The sequence below is a fragment of the Ptychodera flava genome, chromosome 3, assembly GCF_041260155.1.
Source record: "Ptychodera flava strain L36383 chromosome 3, AS_Pfla_20210202, whole genome shotgun sequence".
Taxonomy (NCBI): Eukaryota; Metazoa; Hemichordata; class Enteropneusta; family Ptychoderidae; genus Ptychodera; species Ptychodera flava.
In genome coordinates, this window is record NC_091930.1 from 43714231 (window position 1) to 43736884 (window position 22654).

At 37.2% G+C, this 22654-nt stretch overlaps 1 protein-coding gene and 1 long non-coding RNA gene across 2 annotated transcripts; both read left to right on the forward strand.

Annotated features, from left to right (window-relative positions):
• The first annotated feature begins 5724 nt into the window (after positions 1-5724).
• Positions 5725-6742, forward strand: LOC139130113 (uncharacterized). Its single transcript, XR_011551785.1, has 3 exons — positions 5725-5984; positions 6278-6339; positions 6454-6742. It is a non-coding gene; the product is annotated as an uncharacterized lncRNA (long non-coding RNA).
• Positions 6743-7865: 1123 nt separating this feature from the next.
• Positions 7866-22559, forward strand: LOC139130104 (polycystin-1-like protein 2). Its single transcript, XM_070695824.1, has 9 exons — positions 7866-7929; positions 10424-10497; positions 11209-11290; positions 11570-11892; positions 12334-12442; positions 14913-15037; positions 15354-15582; positions 16083-16174; positions 21450-22559. Exons 2-9 carry the CDS (start codon positions 10441-10443, stop codon positions 21519-21521), a joined length of 1089 nt encoding a protein of 362 aa, XP_070551925.1. The 5' UTR covers positions 7866-7929; positions 10424-10440; the 3' UTR covers positions 21522-22559.
• The last annotated feature ends 95 nt before the right edge of the window (positions 22560-22654 follow it).

A 22654-nucleotide genomic window follows, 5' to 3' on the forward strand; every position in this document is an offset into this window, starting at 1 on the left:
AAGTTCGCTTCCCTTGTACCAAAATTAACAAGGTGAACCCCCCCCCCCCCCCCCCCCATCTTCATTCTGTATTTTGAAAGAGAATGGTTGAAATATTCCTCAAGGACAGTTTGGGCAAAAGTTTAAGTCTTTCACTTTCGAGGCGCAAACTACCTTAGCATGGGACATCCACTTGGTTCTGTCAATTTGCCACCAGAGCCAGAGGACTGATACATTTCCCAATTTTAAAAGAATCAATATGAATGGTATTGACATGTCATGTCACCGTGAGTTTAATAGCTCCCCTTCATCAGGCACAACAAAAATGAATTGCATCCGAAAGTCGACGTTGTAAGTATAAACATGGTCAATGACAATTTGTTTGAGGTGCATGCCAACAATATTCACTTATTCACATTGTTTAGAATTTTACCCTTGAATTTAATTTTATGACTGACAATGAACTGACCTGACAATGAACTGACCCGACAATGAACTGACCTCCCGCACGTTGTACACGGTGAGAATGATTCCCCTGGTTTATTTTCCTCACCTTTGAAGCAGCAGATTATTGTTTCAACTACTGAAGTCATTAGCAATGCATGGACCTCCCCGCCCTATGTTCACAGATGTACTTGGGTGGGAGTGACCTTCATCCAATTCTTTACTTAAATATAGGTGCATACCAAAGGCATGACAATGACAATATGTAGATCTGTCCAGAGTGACACACTTCTTGACGTATTCTTGTACAGAGATGTAGACGCTCCGAGACTTTGACCTACTGATTTCAGTGAGAAGCCCAGTCTGTTTGACCGTGGTGGACCACGTTTTAGTAGACAACCGGCCTTTCTACATACTGTAACAATTTAAAAGTACCGTGATTAAAGTAATGGAATTATGTAGTACTACTTGCCTGAATGAGTGTTATTACCAGCCCCGCACACTAGTAATCAGAATAGCACCGACAACCATGAACAATATACGTACAGGAACAGTTACGACCGAACCACCACTCAACCAAGCTACATTACATATTGGTGTGCAGCTTGGGAAAGACTCAAGCCAGACGCCGTCGTCATTGTGTTTCATCGGTATATGTATACTGTTCGTTGTTTTATCGTTTCTTATCTGCAATTCCGAAGACAGAGATCAGATTGGACTTATGTAATGAATGGATTCTTTTGACGAAGAACGAGTCGACCAGATAGAATTGACAAATAACATGATTCCTGGCAACAGAAATACAGACATTGAACGATCTGAGAATTCTGGCCAAATCCGAAGAGGGATGTGAATCTGAACCTGCAAACGAACTGTTGATGTAATCCACTGACGATGTCGACTAGGACGCGTGCAGAATAAGACGATAGTTGCAGTTGAGACCGGGTGATGATTCCGACGCGCGGAGACGATCATCAGCCCGCGTTTTTGTCCTTCGCGAACTAAGACCGACGTGAGCCTTATTACTGGCAACCGACCGTGGGAGGCGTTGACCCGACGTAATTTGATAGCCGAGTATATGTGTTTGATAGTGATCTGTTCGACGTCGAAGATGATGTTTTCCTGTTCTGGACAGACATGCCTTGACGAGAACCGTGGTAATAGCGACCAAGGAGAATTATTGGCAACCGGTCAAGATTAGGTGTTGCACGAAATGTAATTAGAGAAGCCGTGTGAAACTCTGGGAGACAGTTAGGCGAGTTGTGTATGGGATAGGACGTTTTAATGACATAGACGAAGATAAAAGAAAACAGACACATGTAATATTGCAGTGATAATATGAGAATTTTCCGACTGAACGCAACACCTGTATTATACCTACTTGCCAGTGAACTCATAGAAGAGAATGTAACCGAGGTATGAGAGATAATGACACTGAAACCATCAAAAGTGACTCTGTTATTGATCCTTATGAACGGACTCTGTGTGATATTTCATATAAACCATCATTTAAGATCGATTAGAATTTACATCGCACTCTTACTAAGTCTAATAAACAATTGCAACGATAATGAACTTTAGTATAGAGTGGTCTCTAACACCTGTATTAATTGTATTGTAATTATGATTTCTGACATTGTTCCTTTTTTGTTAATTTTAATTTGGAGATCGAGCGAGGACGCCTCTCGATCTTGGTTGGGAAGTGTGATATAGCCCGACGACTGTTAAGAATTTTAACCTTGAATTTATTGTATGATTGACAATGGTCTGAGCGTCAGAAACCTCCTGCATGGTTGTGCATGGTGAGAATGATTATTTTCGTGGTCTTTGAAGGAGCAGATTATTGTTTCAACTTCAACGACTTCAGAAGCCCAGTGTGCTTGACTGTGATGGACTTTTGTATACAACCAACCTTTCTAGACACTGTAACCATATAGAAGTATTGTGATTAAAGTAAGCGAATCATGGTGTACCACTCACCTGTATGTGCGTAATTACCGACCCCGCAGACTAGTAATCCGTATAGCACCAACCACCACGAACAATATACGTACAGGAACGATCACGATCAAACGACCACTCGACCAAACGACGTTACAATATCAATAAGTCTTTATATGATTCAAAATGCGTTAAGTAGGTTTAAATTATATTTCACCAAGCAAATACCTTTTTAGAGCGTACACAATTTGTGTGAACTAGCAATTGACTGTCCCAACGACGGAATTTGAAAAAAAGAGAAACATATTAAAATTATTGAATGGCATGTTACGACCAAATTGGCTGTGATCGATCCGTTTTGTGCTACAGTGATAAAAGGATAGGCAGACAATTTTAAAAGCAGTGTACCGAACTGCTAATTAACCGGGACGGAAAGAAGATCACGTATTATTCTCCTGGCGACTTAACCCTTGAGTATGTATTTACAGTGACTTGCTTTGAAGCATTGGCATTAGACAAACTAGACATATCGTCTAAATCGCGTTGTCCAACTTACCTTTCCTATCAAAAAGCTCTTGAGCCTATAGTCGCCCAACAGTTGTACGATCATCTCAACAGGTTTCAGCTTTTCACAAGATGTCAGAGTGCATATCGAGCCAACCATAGCACTAAGATCGCTCTCCTACGCGTCCACAACGACATTATGCTTGCCCTGAACCAAAAGAAGGATGTTATTCGTCATGCTTGATCTGTCCGCTGCATTTGACACGATCGACCAAGGTATTCTATAACATCGCCTCCGATCTAGATTTGGCATCACTGGTACAGTAATTTCGTGGTTTCGATCATATCTTGCCGATCGCAGTCATCGTGTCAAGGTTGGCACTGTGTTTTCTCATCATTCGCAAGTGAAGTATGGCGTTCCACCGGGATCTGTCCTCGAGCCAATTTTATTTACGCTCTACACAGCACCACTAGAGGATATTATAGTAGGCCATAATCTTGACTACATGATGTACGCTGATGACACACAGATGTACATTATCTGCAATAAACCTGAAGATGTTAGCGCTGGTGTTGAAACGTGTGTTGTGTTGTGCGGATGGATGAGAAGTAACATGCTGCTGCTGAACTATAACAAGACTGAAGTTATTCATTTTTCATCACGCTTGAAACACGATATGGCAGAACTGAATAGCCTCAGGATTTGTGAACTTAACATCACTCCCTCTCCTTTCCTTCGGAATCTGGGTGTTATTCTCAACAGGGATGGCTTTATGTTTGAACATATCAGTCAACTTTGTAGGAATGCATATTTCTCGTTATCAAGAATCGGTAAAATTCGTAAATTACTCGACAAGCCCACTACTGAGAAACTCATCCATGCATTCGTTACCTCTAGACTCGACTATTGTAACAGTTTGTTCTATGGCATATCAAATGACCGGCTGATCCGTCTGCAGTCTGTTCAAAATGCAGCAGCCCGTCTCGTTACAGGTACACGCAAATATGACCACATCACCCCTGTTTTCATTGATTTACACTGGCTACCTGTGAAAGCTCGTATACATTTCAAAATTTTATTGACTACTTTTAAGATTGTTAGAGGTGATGCACCGCTTTATCTGAAAGCTTTAATTGATCTGTATGTACCGTCAAGAAATCTGCGATCTTCTGAGAAATTGCGTTTAACTCCTCCTCGCAGCTATTTCAATAAGTCCTACGGTCAGACAGCATTTTCGTTATCCTCTCCTTTGCTGTGGAATGCACTGCCTTCAGAAATTCGTTGTGCCAGAAATGTAACTTCTTTTAAACTTTGTTTAAAGACCCATCGTTTTACTAAGTTTTACTCGTAATTGTAGGTTTTTTTTTAGTTTTTTAGCTGTTTTTATTACTTTTAAATACTTGTGTTTAGTGCACTGAGACGTTTGTGGAGTGCATTTTTTAAGAATTGAATATTATTATTATTATTATAATACAGTATGTGATTTCAGGACAGTGTCTGCAAGCACGTGGGGCAATTAAACATTAACAAGAGCCTACACGAAAACTCAATTGTCAATCAATCGGAACTTCTCTCAGCAAATTTGAATCAAAATAGAGCACTAAACAACACATATGTGACATTAGCGTGGGCTTAACAGTAAGTCAAAAGTTCATCAACTCGAGAACACTTAAAAATTAAAAGCTTCATAAAAAGAACCTGCACGATCAAATGTCTCTTAAGGTGCTCCTCTTCAAAATCCCATCTCTACAAGAGCGTAGGAGTTTTATGGATGCCACCTTCTTTTACAAATGTATGTTCTCTTTTTATAACAGCTCCGAAATTCTAGAGCGTATCTGTCTGCATGTGCCTTCTCGCACTCTGCGCTCAAAACAACATTTTAAACCTAATGTATCAAGAGTCATTCCTCATTCCTCAGCATTTTTACAGAGAACTATGAAAAATTTGAATAGTATTTTAAACAATGAGACTTTTGATATTTTTAATTGTAACTATGGGCAATTTCGCAGATTTTTATTTAATAATGTTTATTCTTTTTAGATCTGTATTTTTTACCAATGATTGTTTTTTTTACCTGTGTTGTTACTGTCTTTGTTTCATTGTTGTGCTCTTTGTTAGTTTCTTTTTCTTTTGCTGGAACTGTAATTGGGCGAAAGCCCGTTGTTCCCAGCCAGTAAATAAAAAAAAAAATAAAGAAAAAATAGCACTTTCAAAGGCTTCGTCAAAGAAAACTCCTGATTGACACTTTGCAACAAACTGGGCTTTATCAAAAAATAATATATTCACCAAAAGGTACAACGTCTGCTTTAGAAAAACAGAAAAATCGAGTATGTAAACACAAATAAGAAGTATTAGTTAACGTTACACAGAGAACATTAGCATAAAATTGTAAAAATGCGTGCTACTTTTTATTGATCGTCAAGGTGTATTTCTCATGGCAGTATTTAGTCACACGGAGAGTTCGATTAGAAAGCTACAATTATACAATTAGCTCATTTATATATTTTGTTATTTTAGCCCTTTCACCACGTGACCATGGTATGTCCCAAATCCATTGTTTTCTAAGGTAAAGTTGGACCTGTATACAGGGAACTGGGGGTGAAAGGGTTAAAGTGAACGTGTTAATCGTGGTGAAGTACATTGGTCATATCTATGCCTAAAACTTAGCAAGTTAAGCATATTGATTATTAGTTTATTTCACATATATACCTAATGACTCTATAACTTTCGCCACAGCAAGAGCGAATGCCCTGCAATGTAGCGATGATCATATCAGAAACTTTCCGAAATTGGCCACTGAGTCTTATTTTGATTTATTATACTTGCTATCGTCTTTGCTCGTAGTTTCTGCAAGATTTACCTATTTCGGAGCTGCAAGCCAACACCAAGCACGGCTACTGTGTGAACGGTTTGGTTTACAGCTAGTGATAGACGACAGTGAAGATAAACATGGGCGTATAGTGCAGACGATTGAAAAACCAGAGAAGTACTTCTGGATTGATGCTGCAGTAACATCTGATATAAATGTAGTAAAGACAAGTGATGACCTAGAACTTAGATATAAACCATTTGCGGAAAATCATATTCCGACAGCGAACTACTGCATTGCTATCTTGTAAGTCTCTGCAATTAGCATTTGTAGTTAAAATCCCGAGTGACATTATATCATTGTGCAAAGTTGACAAATATTTTATAATTGTGTGAGTCATTTCTTACAACAATCTATACTTTTAATACTCTTCCATAGTTTTCATTTGTTTCTATATTTGTGCATGATTAAGTAATGGATAGGATATAACCTTCAAGATTTAAAGATAATGCCAAGAACAATGTCACTGCTACCATTGAACCAAAAAATTGTAACCTTAATGTGTCGATGATAAATTTGTCACTGACATGTCTTTGCAGGTACGGCAAGTGGGAAGCGATTCCTTGTGACGAAATGTGGATGCCGATTTGCGAAAATGCAAGTAAGGAAATCATAGCTCTAAAAATAATACTGCATCATGTTTACTTCTAAATTTCCCTGTCATTTAGTACATACATTGTACTCAACGCTCAATGTCTTTTCCTAACGTTTACAGGTTCGGCTGACCTCATCGTCATGAACAGATTGGAGGGAACGCAGGCACATGAAGTCTGTAGGCGCTTTGGTTTGCATTTAATCAGAATTATGGACGAGGCGAAACATCTCGATGCGGTGACCTTTGTACATGCCTTAAATATTCGAAATTATATGTGGATAGATGCCTACGTTAATTTACCAACTGGAGAGGTAACAACACATGATGGTTCCGTCGTGACATACAGGCCAGCTGTGTTTGATGTAGGCAACGATTCTTGCATTATGCTTAATGTGCGAGAGCATATCAGGTACGTTTTATAGTTATCAACTTTGTAATTTGTTATTTTTATCAGTCTATCATTCAGCGGGCGTTAGCCCAATTACAGGATGAGGTACGCATAACCCAATTAATTTCAACCCATTTAATTTCAGAGACACATTTAGGGAGCTCACATTCTATTCCAATTATCGAACTCATGCCATATTACGTAAAACAATCGAAACACAAATACGCAATAATTACCTTTTCATAGGTTTCTTTCTTCAGCCCGGTGTTAAGGGATTCGTAATATACTGTTCACATTATAGATTGTTTTATAAAGTTCAAACGCAATCGCCAATTTAAAATATCACGGCCAATATTCGTAGCACTATGTAACATTGTCCTCTATTTGGCAACAATTCCTGTGTTAATTATATGAAGAAATGTATTAATGTTTTAATTTTCGAAAAAAAATACACTAAATATGTATCTTACACAAAGAGTTTTAAAATGCGCCCCCATAAGTGGCATACCAGAAAGGTATTGGAAAACGTTAAGATTTCAAATGTCTGTCCCGCAGGTGCATTCTAGGGAACAAATCCCTGTCACTTGATTTTTTCCGGCAGCAGCAGTAAATGGCTGGCTAAGCTTCACTGGCTAAGCTTCACTCCACTCTCAACGCAACAGATTACCACTAATGCAACTGTCTGTTTATTCCTTTAATTACTCTCTTATGATATTTATATGTGGCCACAGCTTTGCAGCAAGTCTATATTCTACGTACTTGACATTTAGTGAAAGGCCGCTGATACGGCGGCCTTTGACTACTTGTCTACTACTTGACTACCACGTCCCAGTTTTGGTAAAAACGTAAATGGTTCGGCTAAAATTAAGATTGAGAACTCATACAACAGGAAACTCAAAAGTGTGATGGACGTGTATATTTAAGATTTATCATTTATTTTTTTAGCAAACTTTGACAAGTTTTGTTTTCACCTTTGTTGTCACATCAATGTTTTAATATTATAGCATGTGTTCGTGCATTAGTTAAGAAGGCAGTCTGAGATTCCAACAAATCATTTTAGTTTTCAGTTGATTCTGAGTAATAAAGTAAGAAAACAGGCCCCCTAATGCGTCACACGGATTTTTTCATCGTTTCAATAAACATCAGGCTTGAGACATTGGAATGGAGGACATCAAAATGCGACGCTGGAAGAAATGTTCTGTGTGAAGGTAATGGAATTTATATTTGCACCCACACATACTGTTCAAAAACTATTCTTGAGCAGCCAGAAACACAGTATCCACTTTCTGAAGATCAAAAAACACATATCTCTCAGACGTTCACAGGAGATGTTCCTATTTCCAACGTTGGCAAATCATGATTATCAACTTGAATGACTCTTCAGATGTTGGGTTATGTAACTGTGTCTAGGAAGATTGCTAATGTCAATCTTTTATTCTGAATACATTTTTGTTACGTGAGGGATCATTGTAACTTTTAACTTTTAACCTATCATACTCCTAAAATTGGAAGTGATTATAGAAAGTTTAGGTCATGTCTTGATATGTCCACAGTGAGGAGAAAATGTGTGTACTCTCAAACAGTCGGAAAGATGTACTTTTCCGAAGCGCAATAGAAATTCCGAAATTAATCCGGGACCTGTTTAAAATAAGTATGTTTTCTGGCTTTGTTCCCCAACGCGTTTTCATTGTGTTTTCAACAGTATATAATACATGGCATTAAATATATTTCTACATCCCGCGTTTTGGGAACGGCGACATTAAAAGCAAACCAATAATGTTTGAATATTTGAGTTTCATTATTAAAACAATCAATGTATCTATCTATCTATCTATCTATCTATCTATCTATCTATCTATCTATCTATCTATCTATCTATCTATCTATCTATCTATCTCAATGTATATATCATATATACAATTGGTTAGCGCTGTTAAAAAATATATGTATAATATATACAAGTAAAAAAATGTTATTTGTTGGAAACTTTAGACTAAACGTTCATTGGATACCATTATTAAATTGCATATTGTGTTTTATATTTTCGATAAAAAAATCGAATTCCACAGTGAAAGATATATTTCGACAGCGAGAAAAACCTAGAAAACAAAAACAAGGAATAGAATAGAGTAAACCAAATGATAGCTATGTTCAGTCCGGCCATGTTGATCGACATGTTATCATAACCTCTCTAAAGATTGCACCCAAATGTCTTCCCCCTTTTTTACAACTGTCAATTAAATAGCCTCACAGAGGGCAGCAAACACATTTTGGTTATATGGTGACTACCTTTATGAATTTATTTTTTCGGGCTGAAAATTGGATTTTAACTATGTGCAATATTGTGTAATGGAATCACTGTAAATTTAAATTTGATCTTCAACTGTTTTAGGAAATAAACATTATTATTATTGAGGCGCACACATATGTTATTACCTCGTTCTTTACAAGGGACATTTCTTCTGGTATTGCAGTTTAAGATCCTCCGTTTCAATGTATCAAATCTACAGTTTATTGAAACAATAAATATTTACTTTTTACATATCGATTGGCGGGCTACATTCTAATTAAATAACATAAACCAACTTAAATTACATAAATCAAAATTAAAACTAAAGATGGTTTATCTGACGCTGTCGTTTTGACCAATAGATGAATATATGCTATAATATCAAGAAATATTGATACTATCAAAGTTTATTTGGTCTCTCAAGACCTAGTACCAGGACTTTGTTGCATTATTGTTTATTATTGACAAAGCATCAATGTACTTTTTCAAAAAACAAGCAATGTAATCTTTGTCTTTTGAAAAAGCTACACATAATCAATACTGTAAATGATGTCAAAGACTTGGCTCTTTTCTTTTAAGGACCAGACAAACTCATTAGCATCGAGTTAGTCTAATATAATCAAGCGACGTAACCTTTGTTTACCAGAAAAGCTACACATTGTAAATGCTGATAAATATACGCTGTTAAAAAAACGCCTCTGAATTGGTTTTAAAGTGTCGTCAACAAAACACACACAATTTTAATATCACCTACAAAGATTTTTTACAACATTTTGATAATCATTCTGAAATCGTGGTAGACGGGATTGTCTTCTTGCCGACGAAAGCGATATCGATGTTCAACCTATTATAATATATATATATATATATATATATATATATATATATATATATATATATATATATATATATATATATATATATAATATATATATATATATATATATATATATATATATATATATATATATATATATATATATATATATATATATATATATATTATATATATATATTATATACTCTGAAGCTGAAGCGAGTCAAATGTGTCCTTTGCAAAGACTTGCTTGTTCTGTCGCAAAATAAAACGAGCTCAACAAGCGATACCTAACGATGACCTTTGGAAAATTTCAAAATACTTTTATGGTAGTTACAGCTTCCAATAAATTATACTGGCATATTAAATTTCTACTTTAGAAATCCAGAGAAATATGCCAACGTGGATTTTCCCATTGCCTCATTTTAAATTCTATGACGTTCATGGATGGATTATGTCACCAGTCTTTTGTAAAAATTCGACACTACGCTTTTTTTGAGAAGACAAGTTTGCGGGTTTTGAATTGTCTCATTATCGAGTATGTCAAGCAACACCACTATACGTTTCGCTTCGATATGTTTTATAATTTTTTCAGATAATGCAACCCTAAACATGACGACCAAGGCACCAGCCATCTCAAACACGACTGAATATTTGAAGATCTTAAAGGTAACGAGATTTCGCAGAAATTAAGCATGTTCTAAGTGTATTTATTGCAAGACCCAAATACATTAAAGCCAAATTGTGTTGAATATTATATCACTCCAGGGAAGTAATAATGGTATCCTTGAATTTGATTACTGTTTTTTGAATTAAAAATGCAACTACTTTAAGATAAGACCCTTTTCGTATTCAAACTATCTATAATGCTTTATTTTGGTGTTTAAAAACATATAATCCATCCATTAATTAAGAAGACGTTCCTCCATGTTGGTATTGGTATTTTATGATAAAAGCCCCCCAGTTGCCTACTTAGCAAGCGCTGTGCGTACATGTCATTCTTTGCTAATTTGAAAAAACGATACGACACCTTGTTTGTCCTTCATATCTATGCCATACCTTCAGTTTTTCCGGTATCGCCTTTTTAATGGTTGCTCCAAAATTTTACCGGGCTCATTATCGGAGGATGGTGAGGTCATGATTCGGTTCGAGAACCCGGTAGATCCACAGTAATGGAATCACTGTCAGAGGACGGTGAGTTCGAGAATCCAGCACAGAGTTGTGCCGCTGAGAAAGGCACTTTAGCTTCATTGGAGGTCAGTTGGATATGCGTAACTCATCCTGTAATTTGGCTTACGCCCGTTTGATGATGGACTGATAAAACAAAGTTCCTCTTACCTTTCATTGATTACAAACTTATCTTCCTTATTTTTTGTACAGAGATTTGAAGATATTGATGCTCACATTTCGCAACTCTGGAAAGGAAATTTAACACAAAATATGAGTATCGTGTCTGCACAAGGTTTGAATGTAGAATTTCACTTTCTCAGTTATGTCGAATTTGGTTTTCGGAAATAAAGTGTGACAGATGATCATTCAATATCTTTAATTTTATTGTTAGATGCATTTCCACCATTCTAGCTACGCAATTGATTATTTAAAATATAAGACTACCTTAATTCTAAAGACGAACCGTCATAAGCGAGAACTGTTTATTTCGGCAAAGTTAGAAGTAGGAGAGCTATACTGTTAAAACATCTTTTAGAAGAGTTAACTCTGAAATAATTTCATGTGTTCACAGAAATACTTGACGAAGTGCAGGCTGTTTATTTTGACGTTATGGTACATGTCGACGGAAACGTAAATAGAGAACGACAAAGAACATTCACAAAATCCGTCCTGACAGTGGCTGACAATATAGCTAACTTCATTCTTAGCAAGATGACCAGTGGTAGCACAGTTGTTGTTCTTAAGACTCATTCACTTGTTCTGAATTTGGAAAAGAACACAGTGCAGAATCTGAGTCATGGTACTTTGATGGTTGGCCCTCATAGTGGGTTTGAAATTCCTTCGGCGGAGCACATATTTCCACATCTTAGCAGCAACGTAACACTTAACAGAGTGGTAGGTTTAACATTAAGTATGTATAAAAGTTCCAGCAATGCCTTATCGGATTATAACTTGTATCATGATAACTTTCTCTCTAAGAATTTCGACAGCGTTCTGTGATTCAGAGAAGTTTCATCATATACCAAACCAAAACACAAAAAGTTGAATACGGAAAAATATAAACCAATAATATAATACTCAAACTTGATTTGCTACTGAAATATTCAAGAGAGTGGTGAAGGATAATTTATGACGTTAAATGAGTTAGAAGAGCATAACAACGTAACAACGAAAACTAGAATGTAGCTTTGTGTGCATTTAAATATTGTGAAACATATCTCTCGGATGCCAAGACAAATATTGAGAAACGTATACCTAGTATGTATCCGACACTCTTTCGACAAATACTTAACAGCTACCAAACCTTGGTGACATCCGACTGTTTTTTCTTACTAGGTATACCGCTTTGGACCTGAATTGCATCATATTTCAAATGTGCGTGACCAATTTGCGACTGATATCTTAACCTTGTCCTTTAAGAATGAATCCGGTCAAGAGAACATGGGTAGGTTTCTTGTCAAAGTAATAATCAAGCTGCATCAAAATTTCCTGCTTTTGCTTTCCTTATATATTACATACATTTGATTTATTGATCAAACAGAGATATTTCGGTCTTTATCGTGAGCAAAAATCATGTTGGTAGCCGACAAATAGTTGCTGACCACATATAAATGATTCAAAGAAACATTGTAATGTACATTTAAATATGATTTACCAGGTGGAACGAGTAACCTTGATTAGAATGGTTATAAACTCAGTTCAGTTATTCAGTAAGGGAATTTTAGTTAAACATTGTAGGCCGTATGAAATAGTCATTCAAGCAGACGTTGAGGCATTTAATGACAAATAAAGACAAAATTTGAAAGTATATCAAACAATAGCAATTCATTACAGACAACATCAAGATAACAACATTTACACAATAGAAATGACGTTCATTAAAAGCCGTCAATATTACGCTATAATAACAACCAATGTACTGGTCATTAAACTCCATTTTAAAGGCATTTAACACACCTTCAGTAAACTGTTTGACCACTTTCCCATTAGTCGATATTTTGTTTTATATAAAAAGTTTTACATATACCACAGATGTGTCCAAGACTTGAATATGTTGTTCAAAACAAGAAGATTAACACGCAACTCTGATTACTGTTCATCAGTATTAAGGCTGGTGAAAGTCTGATAATATAGCGAATTGGCACTGGATAGAGATAGCTGCCAAGAGCCTAGCCATTTCATTGTCGTTTTCGATTCCTTTTGTCTTTACGGGAACATTCTAATCTCTGCAGGTCCCAGCACATAAAACACAGAAAATGTAAGGTCTTCGGAACAGTACACATTTTGCACATCGATGGATGATTAGTGAAACAATCGTTACAACACGTGACAATCATGGCAGACATGTAAATTTAGTTTTTAACAATGTAAATTTTGTGCAGCACATACGTTACTTTGGACAGCCTAAAGTGGCACTCCCACTTGATAACATTTTTAAAACACATTTTTTTAGTGCCAACGGTCGATATTTGACGTGGCGACTCGCGCGGATCGCGAGATACCGATAAAAACATGTCTTCAAAAAGTAAAAGTTTGAATTCCGGTGGCCCACCTGAATTCAGCTTCCGAACATCGAACGTTCGGCACTGGGCCATTGTCAACTAAGCTATGGAGTACGAGTCTACACTGACGCTGCTGTACGCCCCAGTACCACTTGCCTCGGTGATCGGTCATGCCCGGGGGAGAAAGCTGAGTCTTACTGACTTGGTGATAAAACAAAAAACAATTTTGGCTGATTCCACCAGAATTCGCATAGGTGACTAGCCAGTTACGTGCGGTTGATACATAGCGGCCCCACCGCGTGGTATGCATAGAGGCATACGACAACTGATTTAGAATAATGAAAACGACAAAAGCTAAGAAGAAGTTTTCAAAAACTGACGTGTGGTAAAGGCATAATGCTGCATATAAAGTCTTCGCAGGGGGAGATAAAATTGCGTCGTTCGAACTTATTATTGACTCCCTAGAATATCGTCAATCAGCACAACAACAAACCTTCGGGGGATTTCGCGTCATAATCAGAAACGATCGTAAAACTTCGGGATGTGAAAAATACGCTCGGGAAATGACATGTTTTTATCGATATCTCGCGATCCGCGCGCAGTCACACGTCAAATATCGACCGTTGGCATTAAAAAATGTGTTTTAAAAATGTAACCAAATGGGAGTGCCTCTTTAAGTTCAACTTAACACACACAAGTTTTAGAGTACAGTCGGAATACGTCAAAGGCTTTTCTTTGTGAGCATCGACTAAATTAATGATGCCTTTTTGAGTTGACACATTTTTTAATTTTTCCAGTGTGTCGAACGCTATCGTGAAATGGCAATATATATATATATATATATATATATATATATATATATATATATATATATATATATATATATATATATATATATATAATATATATATATATATATATATATATATATATATATATATATATATATATATATATATATATATATATATATATATATATATATATATATATATATAGAAAACTGTAGGAATTCAGGTGATCCCCAGTGGAGCGTGGAGTGGGGTGAAGATAATCGAAACTTGGGTTGACACACACTACCACACCTGGTTGCTACGTTTGGAACCTAACAACCAGGTGTGGTAGTGTGTGTCAACCCAAGTTTCTTCTCTCTCTCTCTCTTTCCTCTCTCTCTCTCTCTCTCTCTCTCTCTTCTCTCTCTCTATATATATATATATATATATATAAATATATATATATATATATATATATATATATATATATATATATATAGTGAGTTTGTGTGTGTGTGTGTGTGTCTGTGTGTACGAGTGCAATGATGTAAAAGATGTACATGCATTTCAGACTGACGTTTTCATAGACATACGGTGTAGTATTTTACTCTGAAAATCTCTAATCTGTCATCGATTTCAGTACAAAATGCAGCACAAGACATAGGGATATGGCTCGGCAATAGTCAAACACCTTTGAATGGGACGTATGTTAAAGGGCAATACGTAGGTAATGATGCCACTACACATTACCTGCTTGAGGTTACGGTAAGTCTCTCCACACCTGACCTGTTTTTACCCATTGCTAACACGTCTATATAAGTAGCCCGGTCAATATCTAGCAGCTTTGTCAATAATCCAAGATAAATGAACAACCATGTACACTGATTTTGTATTTTTTCACCAACGCCCTTGACCGTATTTGTCTCATGTCCTTATATACAAGAACATCACGTTGAATTTTTAATTGTGTTCTATATGTCAGAGAACCCTCAGTGTATGCATAAACGTTTTTTCCACGGTCGGTTACATTCTTTCTCAAAAAGGATTACTTTACTCTTGTTCGCTATGTTCAACTTCACAGGCCTTCAAGCCCTTACACGCTATTCAAATAGTTTTAGCAACATCTTCTCCTGTTTTTGAGAACACCACAGCGTATATTTCGACTAAATCACCTGGGAATTTTAGCGGCCACAGTGGTTTTCAATTTTCTAGTGAAGTTTCTTTCAATGGAAGTGTTGCTAGTATCTTGCTGCCGGAAGGAGAGATTACGAAGGCTGGAATCTACTATGTGACCTTTGACCTGGTCTACAGTAAGTCCAGCGAGTTCTTATATTTCTCTTACAACTTTATCTGGAATAGCTCAAGACGAGTGTGAACAATGACTATCAGTACATTTTTTGTTATTCTTATCACATTTTCCAAATCTCCCGAAGTTGCTGTATTCTTCCAAATTGTTGTTTGTCAGGATAAGGTTGTTGAAATGTATTACAAGGGACGTTTATTTATCACACATTCTTCGATTGTTAATGAGAAATATAGATTAGAATGCAACGGAAACAAACACGGTCATGTCTGCTTTAACATATTGTCTCAATTTTTGTGTGTCGAATATTATTTGACCATTGTCTCTTTCTAACTGTAACAACATAACGTGGCCGTTTTTCTATCAAATGCATTTACCATTTGAAACGAAATTCATTCTTGTAATAACTATTGTGTGTCCCATTCATAATATTCACTTCTAGGTGTTATTTTTATTTCAAATATCATGAACGTTCATATCAGATCTGTATGTCATGCTCACTTTCAGGTCATGGTGTTGAATTCAGAGTGTCAACCACCCAGCACAGATGCAGATACTCAATTGACAACGCCAACAGCTGGCAGGATGGTGGATGCAGGGTACGTGTTTGTTTCATATAGTCATATTGAAATTTACAGGATCGAATTGCAAAATATGTCCTTCTAGACAAGCACCTACACAAGTATCATGGCATAGCACGGGCCCGCAATGCTCGTTGTGGATGCGCCTGTAAAGTGTCATTGAAGTCGTCAAGTAAAACGCTAAGCCACTTCAAATCCATCCTTGTTTGTCTCGTTTGTCTTGTTTGTCTATAGGGTGTATCCATTACAATGACCAATGCAATATAATGCAATTAAACTTTCTTTGCATTGCGCGGGCAAATATAAACCATTATTTCATACGGACTGACCATCGTTTCTCACTAACTTTGTGCTATAGCCTAAATTTTCTAGTCGATTGGTTTATATAGCTTGGTAATGGAGAATATTACCGAAAATTTTTTTGATACATTACAACTTCGCCGATCTAACTAGCCATGTATGCAACCCCGAAATTTCGGGGTTAGTTAATATGCTAAGCCGGTCGGAAGGTGTGAATCACGTACACATCGAAATACCGAAATCAAACGACTCGAACAGCATTTGCATGCAAGGCAGTGTGTGGAAACCGCGACTATTTCTCCTGTAAAGTTTGATTGAATATTATTTTCGTCACAGTCCCTCTACAAGGGACTATAGTTTCGTGGTATTTTCGAATTCTGACACCACATGGCAATTGCGATGCGACATCGGTACAAAAGAACTGAAAAGACGCTTCATTGTACCAACACCTAGCACAAAAGCTGAAAATGGTCGAACGACGTAAGCACGGTCACTCCACAAAAGCGAGTGGAATGACCGTGGCGTGCAGACTTCGCTCGACTTCTATAGCTTGTAGACTTGACTGCTACTAAAGTTCATATTTTACAAGTATAACTCCTACTTTCTTTCGGTCCGTACTTATGACGACATAGCGGCAGCTGTATACCTTACCTCATCCCACCTCACAAGAAAAAACAGAGACATTGTCTATGTATTCGACTCGAGTGCATTGCATCCTGATGTAGCCTCGCCAGTCACAATCGTTTTATCAAACGTTTTGAATCAGACAAGGACTTCCGTCAGAAGAAAATCGTAATGAAAATTTGTACCATTCTTGAGGTTGCTAATTCAGCAAACAACACACGCTATAATTGTGCCGATTGTCTCTCAGTCTTCAAACACTCCCAGCAGAACATTTACATCAAGCAGTGGAGAACGAATTCAATTTTTAAATAGCCAAGTGTAGGTAAAGCTACATCCGAATCAAAAATATAAAAATACAAAATTGAGAGTCCCTTGATGACGCCGATTTTTTTATGCCGGTGATAATGGGGGGGGGATTTTTTTATGCCGGTGATAATGAGGGGGCCGCGGGCCTCGAACGGAATGATGTTAAGTTTCAGTCGTAGATAAAGGTTTTCGGTTCGGACTTTGATTTACTTGAATTTGTGGTGATTCGGACTCAGTATTTGCTGCATCAAAGGGTGTAAAGTGTAAGATGAACGCTCATGACTACGGTATTTACGAGCTGGTCATTAAACCACGGTGACTTCATCATAATTTTGAATATTATCTGCGGACGGCAGTGGATCACGTGGTCCATGCTGCTTATCTCTCGCCAAATGCCCTTGGCGAAAGGTTAGATCATGTTTTGTCTAAATAATGCATCAACAACAACATTTGATGGACATTCATGATGGATTCATGGAGCATGAAAAGGTGTCGAAATTATTCCTCTGGTAGTGATTCGCATGCTTTTTACAGAACTCGCTTTTACGTTGTTAGCCTTTTCTATTCAAATTAGATAAACATAATTATGCCAGCATAAGCCGCATAAACGCTAGAAGCGAGGACTGCGTTCCTTTTTGAACAGAGCTTACAAACTGCAATTTACCGGTGGTACACATTATGTTTGAAAAGTCCCCCTAAGATAAAAACACAGTGAGAGTGACAGTCACTGAAGGAAGACAATTTTCACGAAAACAAGGATATCTCTCACTGCGAGTTGTCGTTGAAAGGCAACCAACGCAAATATCGCAATCCCATCCTATGTACTGCAGACATGCCTTGAAAATGACTCAAGCTGAAACAGTTTTGTGGCCATCGCTGAATTTTTTAAAGGGATATAATTATATATATATATATATATATATATATATATATATATATATATATATATATATATATATATATATATTATATGCCACTTTAAAATCTTATCATTTAATGGCCAAAACAGTGACCATGAAATTTAAATTTTCGTTTCCACATAAATGTTGGTATTTTAGTCCTGTGTGTGTCGCGTAGCCTCCGTCGATTTTAAATTCCACTGAACGAACGCGGCGAACAGTGATTGCTTCCTTGCTCCCTGTTTCTCTTCGTCTCTCTGTCCATCTACATGTATCTTCTCTGTCTTATCTTCATACACAGTCGCGGTCCAAAGAAATCCACTCCCACATGATCTATCTACCTAGCTATTTGTCTGTCTGTTTTTTATTTATGCTAATGGAAAATACTGGTCGAGAAGTTTTATAGCTTGTTCCTTTGTGAAAAAAAACACTTCGAATGAAAATCACTGGAAGAAACTGGATTGCGAAATGAATTGCCCGGTCAACTTCCGTTGTCGGACAAAGACGATCTCGTTTGTGTGAAAGGCGATTAGGCGACATTTCACTTTTATATGATATCCGATATTTACGGCTACTAGACTATACAATATCGAAATTAGATTGTCTTAGCCAAATCTATAAAGGGCTGAAATCTCCGATATATATCGGATATTTACGCGCGATTTTACTGAATCTAGTATCGTCTAGTATCGAAGCCAGAGTTAGTCCTTGGATAGTCGGTTTGGCCAGAACTGTGAGGTGGTGAAATCTCCGATATATATCGGATATTTACGCACGGTTTGACTGAATCTAGTATAGTCCAGTATCGATATTAGAGTCCCGAAATTGCCGATAAATATATAATATGGTAATATCGGAGATTTCACAGATCCGGCGTGCCGAGGCACAGGGCAAGTAATTCTAGTATCTTCTAGTATCGATATTAGAGTCCCAAATCGCCGAAAAAAATCGAGTATCCTAAATATCGTCGATTCACAGACGCGGCTTCCCATGGAACAACCGCAGTTCATTCTAGTATCGTCTAGTATCGATACTTGTCCCGAAATCGTCAAACTTCGATACTAGATAGTAAATATCCGATATTTAAAAAAAGTCGTCGCCTTCATGGTGAAACACTGCCGCTCTAAAGATACCCAACGTTTTATTCAGATCAGAAGGCATCCATGACCCACTGGTTTAATCTCCGCTCCTGCTAAACAATAGCATCTCGTTGGCGTGTACACATGGTAAAAATAATCGATCTTTATTTCTAAGTTTCTCGAAAGAAGTTCAGCATTGTAATAAAGTGAAACTTTGATCATGACACACTAAATTAATATCAAGAGATCGTTCGGAAAACGGGTAATGATTGGATGAGGTGATCATAGCCTGGTAGTTCCAGAAAATTATCTGATTACATCCACTCTTTCCCATGGAAATTTGAAAAATTGAAATAATCTGCCTCGTAGTCGTTTTCGGGGCAAGGATATGGTGAACAGTAGGACGCTCGTTAGCTTCATTGCTTGTCAACAAGCAGAGGGTATGCAGGATCAAAATGTCAGAAAATAAAATCTTCCGGGGATGTTACTTTACTACATTGCAAGTTATTGATGCTATGCTCGGACATAGACCCTCGAGGGTCTATGGCTCGGAGAAGTGTTTTAGCATTCACAGGGCGATCGACACTCTTTAGCAACAGTAAAATTGCGCACATGCACACGTCACTGATATGAAAACCTAGCTTTAACTAATGTTTTACGGCTGAGAAGTGAGCCTTCACGATAAGTGCAGGTATAATGTGATTTCAAAAAAATGGAAAAAAGTCCATGGAAATTTGCGGTGTAAATTTTCTTCTGTAGCCTAGTACTGTTTGACGCAGACCATCGCTGGTGCAGTCAGCCAAAAATAAAGTCGCTAGTGTTACACCATGGAGGTAGAAACGGATCTGATGATTTATACACGTCTAGGTACACATAATCAGGTGCCAATGTACTCTTGCATTGAACGGCCAAAACCGGTATCGATTTATGAATGCGTGACAGTCCCTCCTCCAAGCAAGAGACGTCCTTTTCAAGCTCCATGGGTCAACCCATGGAGGTAAGGGTCAGCCATAGTCCGTATCATGTTGAGGAATTGAGGGTGAGCATATCAAGGTCCGCATTGCCATAATGCTGGCCAGAAAATTCATCGTCAATAATCCCCTCATTAACTAATACTGTGAGCAAACTAACTTCATTTACACTTCGCCGCGAAATGCATACAGGTGGCGCTTTTCGCATCTGATTAACAGGCGTTAATAGGTGTCAAGTTAGCATCGGGGAAGTTGTAATGTAATAAAGAAATCGATCATACGTACGCAAGGTGTTTGTATTAAACTCGACAAATATAACTACAGTCAAACAATTTCATGCTTTTAATTTTTTAACAATGTCGTGTCGAAACCAGCAAAACAGACATGCTTAAGGTACCTACACACCTTGTAGACACTTTCAGATTTTCATTTTTTCTCAGTTATAGGAGTCCATAGCCCCAATACAGTATATCTTTTCCCAAAGCCCTCTTTTGAGAAATCCGACAGTGCACAGTAAACAGTCATTATTTTCATAATAGTCGAGTGTTTGCTGAACGTTTCAAAAAATCGGTTTTTGGTCGCTTTAGCGAACATGCTGCACGATTCCAGGTTGAAATTAATGCCTTGACAAGCCTATACTTTTAAAATGCGTGTCTGCGATATTTTCTTCGAGTAACCATTTAAATATTATGGGGCGAAAATAAATGTTCCTTGAAAAGAACCTTAGTCTAACACCTTTAACAGTGCATGACAAAAAAAAGACATATACATGAATATAAAGGAGATCCAAGAAAATGAATCAAAGGGTTTTATAGAATGTATATAGAATATTTACCATGTTTTACGTGTGGAGCCGTTGCTCATAAAACTAAGAAAGAGCTTTCCAATTAATACGTTTTCAGGAAATTCCCTGAATTTGTGCATCTATGAATCAGCACATGTATTTGCGAAAAATTAAGGGCATGTATGATTTCGTTAACAATGCGAAAAATTAAAAATATCAGTTATGGTGATCAAATTTACCAGTCTATGTGACTGCTGGTTTGACATCGCATGAATTTCAGCTTTTTGGTGCTTACATAATGTCAAAGCGCTCGTTTTATTTTTATTTCAGGTATCTCCCAAGTCCAACGTCAATTCCACCCTGTGTTTGTGCAATCACCTCACTACGTTTACTTCAACTTAACATGGAATTCGTTTCACTTTTTGTACTTACGAGGAAATGGCCAAAGGTGCACTAAACGACACAGTCAGTATAACATAACTAAGAGAAGTTTATGCTCGTGGTTCAGTCTGACGGAGCCACAATCGGGGAGAGTGACCCGATAATGCACTTTTGTGATAGTCACTTTACTCTTAAGCAAATTTGGTTCTCTGACAGATAAACACATCCAATTCAGTCAGTCTCGAAAATAAATATCATATATACTCGTATACCTAGTTAGCCTTTGTTTACGAATGGCAGTACTTCCTGACCATTTGCAGTTCTGTTTTGCTTAAATCCGTTCTCTGTATTTGTGAAATCCTGCAGGGTAACAATACTAAAAATAGTTAATGTAGAATGCTACGTCGTTATGATGTTCGTAGCATTCTTTGTATATTGATCATGCAAGTAAGTCACGGCAGCTTTATACGTCCTTAGCACAGAAAATATAGGTAATCAAGTTCCCTGGCAAGATTCTTTATGCCGAGATATCAAGGTATTCTTTTACAAGCTGTCTTGCCTACTTAGACAATCTCTACGCAACATAAACCTTGCATTACGATGTTAATTTTCTGTAACCTCCAGCATTGACCAGTCGACGCTACGAACATTGTTTCCCGGATAAATATCATGAGCGTTAGTAATAGTAAATAGTAATTGTATTTTTACTAACTGTTACATTTCTAATTTTACAAATAAGTCATGTATGTCTATCTTCAAAATATCGTTTTCTTAAACTCTTTCTTAGTATAATCTTCAACTTTGATGATACACTATAAATGACACTTATTGTTGTAGTTGAAGCCAAGTGGAATTTTCAAAGTATGATTCTTTGAGGTTATCCCTTGATATCACCTCTTCGTAGGGTGGTATTGCTGCGGTTGTGGGACGCATCGCACTCGTGTGAAGCGGCCCACAAAGGGCAGCAAAACGACCCCACCAGGAGGTGATATCCAGGGATAAACGTTTTTTATCATATAACTATGCCTACGTTATTGAATGAATAAATCTCGTATATTTAAATACGATACGTTTCACTATGGTTTTTCTTGATGGACTACATCCCTTTGCGTCATGGCGCTGAGGCGGATTTTATACTAGCGTCTGACGTAATC

Coding starts and splice junctions, on each gene's coding strand:
- LOC139130104 (XM_070695824.1), top strand. CDS start 10,441: ATGACGACCAAGGCACCAGCCATCTCAAACACGACTGAATATTTGAAG. Junction 11,893..12,333: donor ACGTAACACTTAACAGAGTG/GTAGGTTTAACA, acceptor TTTTCTTACTAG/GTATACCGCTTTGGACCTGA. Junction 16,175..21,449: donor GGCAGGATGGTGGATGCAGG/GTACGTGTTTGT, acceptor TTTTTATTTCAG/GTATCTCCCAAGTCCAACGT.